Source organism: Coregonus clupeaformis, unplaced genomic scaffold (genome assembly GCF_020615455.1).
Source record: "Coregonus clupeaformis isolate EN_2021a unplaced genomic scaffold, ASM2061545v1 scaf1197, whole genome shotgun sequence".
NCBI classification, from domain to species: domain Eukaryota; kingdom Metazoa; phylum Chordata; class Actinopteri; order Salmoniformes; family Salmonidae; genus Coregonus; species Coregonus clupeaformis.
The window spans coordinates 24001-30000 of NW_025534651.1; the positions used below are offsets into that span (position 1 = coordinate 24001).

At 37.5% G+C, this 6000-nt stretch overlaps 1 protein-coding gene across 1 annotated transcript in view; it reads right to left on the reverse strand.

Annotated features, from left to right (window-relative positions):
* The window catches only part of LOC121538661 (chromosome transmission fidelity protein 18 homolog), a gene marked incomplete at its 3' end in the record, with an annotated part of 38915 nt that overhangs the window by 20992 nt on the left and 11923 nt on the right, over positions 1-6000 (reverse strand). Inside the window, exons 4-6 of the mRNA XM_045217728.1 lie at positions 5517-5706; positions 5341-5433; positions 4418-4470 (exon numbers count right to left, since the gene is read on the reverse strand). Of these exons, the coding sequence (XP_045073663.1) occupies positions 4418-4470; positions 5341-5433; positions 5517-5706 (336 nt within the window). The remainder of the gene's footprint in view (positions 1-4417; positions 4471-5340; positions 5434-5516; positions 5707-6000) is intronic.

Consider the following 6000-nt stretch of genomic DNA (forward strand, 5'->3'; position numbering starts at 1 on the left):
ATGACAGACAAAATGAGGGAAAAAAATCCAGAAAATCACATTGTAGGATTTTTAATGAATTTATTTGCAAATTATGGTGGAAAATAAGTATTTGGTCACCTACAAACAAGCAAGATTTCTGGCTCTCACAGACCTGTAACTTCTTCTTTAAGAGGCTCCTCTGTCCTCCACTCGTTACCTGTATTAATGGCACCTGTTTGAACTTGTTATCAGTATAAAAGACACCTGTCCACAACCTCAAACAGTCACACTCCAAACTCCACTATGGCCAAGACCAAAGAGCTGTCAAAGGACACCAGAAACAAAATTGTAGACCTGCACCAGGCTGGGAAGACTGAATCTGCAATAGGTAAGCAGCTTGGTTTGAAGAAATCAACTGTGGGAGCAATTATTAGGAAATGGAAGACATACAAGACCACTGATAATCTCCCTCGATCTGGGGCTCCACCCAAGATCTCACCCCGTGGGGTCAAAATGATCACAAGAACGGTGAGCAAAAATCCCAGTACCACACGGGGGGACCTAGTGAATGACCTGCAGAGAGCTGGGACCAAAGCCTACCATCAGTAACACACTACGCCGCCAGGGACTCAAATCCTGCAGTGCCAGACGTGTCCCCCTGCTTAAGCCAGTACATGTCCAGGCCCGTCTGAAGTTTGCTAGAGTGCATTTGGATGATCCAGAAGAGGATTGGGAGAATGTCATATGGTCAGATGAAACCAAAATATAACTTTTTGGTAAAAACTCAACTCGTCGTGTTTGGAGGACAAAGAATGCTGAGTTGCATCCAAAGAACACCATACCTACTGTGAAGCATGGGGGTGGAAACATCATGCTTTGGGGCTGTTTTTTCTGCAAAGGACCAGGACGACTGATCCGTGTAAAGGAAAGAATGAATGGGGCCATGTATCGTGAGATTTTGAGTGAAAACCTCCTTCCATCAGCAAGGGCATTGAAGATGAAACGTGGCTGGGTCTTTCAGCATGACAATGATCCCAAACACACCGCCCGGGCAACGAAGGAGTGACTTCGTAAGAAGCATTTCTAGGTCCTGGAGTGGCCTAGCCAGTCTCCAGATCTCAACCCCATAGAAAATCTTTGGAGGGAGTTGAAAGTCTGTGTTGCCCAGCGACAGCCCCAAAACATCACTGCTCTAGAGGAGATCTGCATGGAGGAATGGGCCAAAATACCAGCAACAGTGTGTGGAAACCTTGTGAAGACTTACAGAAAACGTTTGACCTGTGTCATTGCCAACAAAGGGTATATAACAAAGTATTGAGAAACTTTTGTTATTGACCAAATACTTATTTTCCACCATAATTTGCAAATAAATTCATAAGAAATCCTACAATGTGATTTTCTGGATTTTTTTTCTTCTCAATTTGTCTGTCATAGTTGACGTGTACCTATGATGAAAATTACAGGCCTCTCATCTTTGTAAGTGGGAGAACTTGCACAATTGGTGGCTGACTAAACACTTTTTTTCCCCACTGTGTATATATATATATATATATATATATATATATATAAATAATCATGTGTGTCTATATAATGTGGGTGTATAAATAATGTGGGTGTATAATGTGTATATAATGTGTGTGTATAATGTGGGTGTATAATGTGTGTGTATGTGTATATAATGTGTGTGTATAATGTGTGTGTATAATGTGTGTGTATAATGTGGGTGTATAATGTGTATATAATGTGTATATAATGTAGGTGTATAATGTGGGTGTATAATGTGGGTGTATAATGTGGGTGTATATAGTGTATATAATGTGGGTGTATAATGTGTATATAATGTGTGTATATAATGTGTGTGTATAATGTGTGTGTATAATGTGGGTGTATAATGTGTGTGTATGTGTATATAATGTGTGTGTATAATGTGTGTGTATGTGTATATAATGTGTGTGTATAATGTGTGTGCATAATGTGGGTGTATAATGTATATAATGTGGGTGTATAATGTGTATATAATGTGTATATAATGTGGGTGTATAATGTGGGTGTATATAGTGTATATAATGTGGGTGTATAATGTGTATATAATGTGTGTGTATAATGTGTGTGTATAATGTGTGTATATAATGTGTGTATATAATGTGTGTATATAATGTGTGTGTATAATGTGGGTGTATAATGTGTGTGTATGTGTATATAATGTGTGTGTATAATGTGTGTGTATAATGTGGGTGTATAATGTGTGTGTATGTGTATATAATGTGTGTGTATAATGTGTGTGTATGTGTATATAATGTGTGTGTATAATGTGTGTGTATAATGTGGGTGTATAATGTGGGTGTATAATGTGTATATAATGTAGGTGTATAATGTGGGTGTATAATGTGGGTGTATAATGTGTATATAATGTGTGTATATAATGTGTGTGTATAATGTGGGTGTATAATGTGTGTGTACGTGTATATAATGTGTGTGTATAATGTGTGTGTATGTGTATATAATGTGTGTGTATAATGTGTGTGTATAATGTGTATATAATGTGGGTGTATAATGTGTATATAATGTGTATATAATGTGGGTGTATAATGTGGGTGTATATAGTGTATATAATGTGGGTGTATAATGTGTATATAATGTGTGTGTATAATGTGTGTGTATAATGTGTGTGTATAATGTGTATATAATGTGTGTATATAATGTGTGTATATAATGTGTGTGTATAATGTGGGTGTATAATGTGTGTGTATGTGTATATAATGTGTGTGTATAATGTGTGTGTATAATGTGGGTGTATAATGTGTGTGTATGTGTATATAATGTGTGTGTATAATGTGTGTGTATAATGTGGGTGTATAATGTGTATATAATGTGTATATAATGTAGGTGTATAATGTGGGTGTATAATGTGGGTGTATAATGTGGGTGTATATAGTGTATATAATGTGGGTGTATAATGTGTATATAATGTGTGTATATAATGTGGGTGTATAATGTGGGTGTATGTGTATATAATGTGTGTGTATAATGTGTGTGTATGTGTATATAATGTGTGTGTATAATGTGTGTGTATAATGTGGGTGTATAATGTGTATATAATGTGGGTGTATAATGTGTATATAATGTGTGTATATAATGTGTGTGTATAATGTGGGTGTATAATGTGTGTGTACGTGTATATAATGTGTGTGTATAATGTGTGTGTATGTGTATATAATGTGTGTGTATAATGTGTGTGTATAATGTGTATATAATGTGGGTGTATAATGTGTATATAATGTGTATATAATGTGGGTGTATAATGTGGGTGTATATAGTGTATATAATGTGGGTGTATAATGTGTATATAATGTGTGTGTATAATGTGTGTGTATAATGTGTGTGTATAATGTGTATATAATGTGTGTATATAATGTGTGTATATAATGTGTGTGTATAATGTGGGTGTATAATGTGTGTGTATGTGTATATAATGTGTGTGTATAATGTGTGTGTATAATGTGGGTGTATAATGTGTGTGTATGTGTATATAATGTGTGTGTATAATGTGGGTGTATAATGTGGGTGTATAATGTGTATATAATGTGTATATAATGTAGGTGTATAATGTGGGTGTATAATGTGGGTGTATAATGTGGGTGTATATAGTGTATATAATGTGGGTGTATAATGTGTATATAATGTGTGTATATAATGTGGGTGTATAATGTGGGTGTATGTGTATATAATGTGTGTGTATAATGTGTGTGTATGTGTATATAATGTGTGTGTATAATGTGTGTGTATAATGTGGGTGTATAATGTGTATATAATGTGGGTGTATAATGTGTATATAATGTGTATGTATAATGTGGGTGTATAATGTGGGTGTATATAGTGTATATAATGTGGGTGTATAATGTGTATATAATGTGTGTGTATAATGTGTGTATATAATGTGTGTATATAATGTGTGTATATAATGTGGGTGTATAATGTGGGTGTATAATGTGGGTGTATAATGTGTGTGTATGTGTATATAATGTGTGTGTATATAATGTGGGTGTATAATGTGGGTGTATAATGTGTGTGTATATAATGTGTGTGTATAATGTGTGTGTATAATGTGGGTGTATAATGTGTGTGTATGTGTATATAATGTGTGTGTATAATGTGTGTGTATAATGTGTATATAATGTGGGTGTATAATGTGTATATAATGTGGGTGTATAATGTGTATATAATGTGGGTGTATAATGTGGGTGTATAATGTGTATATAATGTGGGTGTATAATGTGTGTATAATGTGGGTGTATAATGTGTATATAATGTGTGTATATAATGTGGGAACATAATGTGTATATAATGTGGGTGTATAATGTGTATATAATGTGGGTGTATAATGTGGGTGTATAATGTGGGTGTATAATGTGTATATAATGTGGGTGTATAATGTGGGTGTATAATGTGTATATACCTGTTGAGTAACTCTGTTAGGCGCTGAGATTCCTCCAACACCTGGCGATGACGCTGCAGAAAGAGTCAGTTCATTACATCAGTCAGGTCATTACATATATTACATTAGGAAAACACGTCTAGACTTTCAGAAACAGTCAGGTCATTACATTAGGAAAACACGTCTAGACTTTCAGAAACAGTCAGGTCATTACATTAGGAAAACACGTCTAGACTTTCAGAAACAGTCAGGTCATTACATTAGGAAAACATGTCTAGACTTTCAGAAACAGTCAGCTCATTACATTAGGAAAACACGTCTAGACTTTCAGAAACAGTCAGCTCATTACATTAGGAAAACACGTCTAGACTTTCAGAAACAGTCAGCTCATTACATTAGGAAAACACGTCTAGACTTTCAGAAACAGTCAGGTCATTACATTAGGAAAACATGTCTAGACTTTCAGAAACAGTCAGCTCATTACATTAGGAAAACATGTCTAGACTTTCAGAAACAGTCAGGTCATTACATTAGGAAAACACGTCTAGACTTTCAGAAACAGTCAGGTCATTACATTAGGAAAACATGTCTAGAAGCGTGTGTCTGTCTGTGTGTGTGGACGTGTCTGTGTGTGTGTGGACGTGTCTGTGTGTCTGTGGACGTGTCTGTGTGTGTGTGTGTGTGTGGACGTGTCTGTGTGTGTGTGTGTGTGGACGTGTCTGTGTGTGTGTGTGTGTGTGATGGTATGTGTGTGTGTGTGTGTGTGTGGACGTGTGTGTGGACGTGTCTGTGTGTGTGTGTGATGGTATGTGTGTGTGATGGTATGTGTGTGTGTGTGTGTGTGTGTGTGTGTGTGTGTGTGTGTGTGTGTGTGTGTGCTGTCTGTCTGTGTGTGTGTGGGTGTTTGGGTGTTTGGGTGTTTGGGTGTTTGGGTGTGCACTCACCTTCTCTGCCACTTCTTCTCTCAGCACCTCGATGGGAACAGCCAGCAAACCCAATGCATTATGGGAGCTACGCAGAGCACTGGGGTCCACAGCCTAGAAGAGAGTAAATAATGAAGCCCAGAGAGAGAGAGGTGGAGCTGGATCAGATGAAGCTCAGTGATTGGCTGATAGCTCACCTTTCCCCTCAGGTCGTCTGTCTGTCGGAGGTAGATGCGGTTTCCTGTCTGGTCCGTCACGCTAATGTATCCCCCCTCGGCCGGGGGGCGCTTCAGAGCGTGACACGGTGTTGCCGTGGTAACTCTCCTAGGAGACTCCTGGATGTCTGTGAAGCCACTGATGTCCAAGATCACTGGGACTAGCTGGGGTCTATATACACACACACACACACACACACACAACACACACAATAATTGACACTTGTTGGAAACAAAAGAGATGGACTCCACCCAAACCATCAAGACTGGACCCTTTATTTATATTTCAAGGCCACGTTAAGATATTGACTCAGCGACCGACCAAGCCCAGCTCAGGTAAACCCTCCCGTCCTCTCTAAGTGTTATCATCTGCTAAATGGCATATTATATTATATTATATTATATTATATATTATATAGATATTGACTCAGAGACCGACCAAGCCCAGCTCAGGTAAACCCTCCCG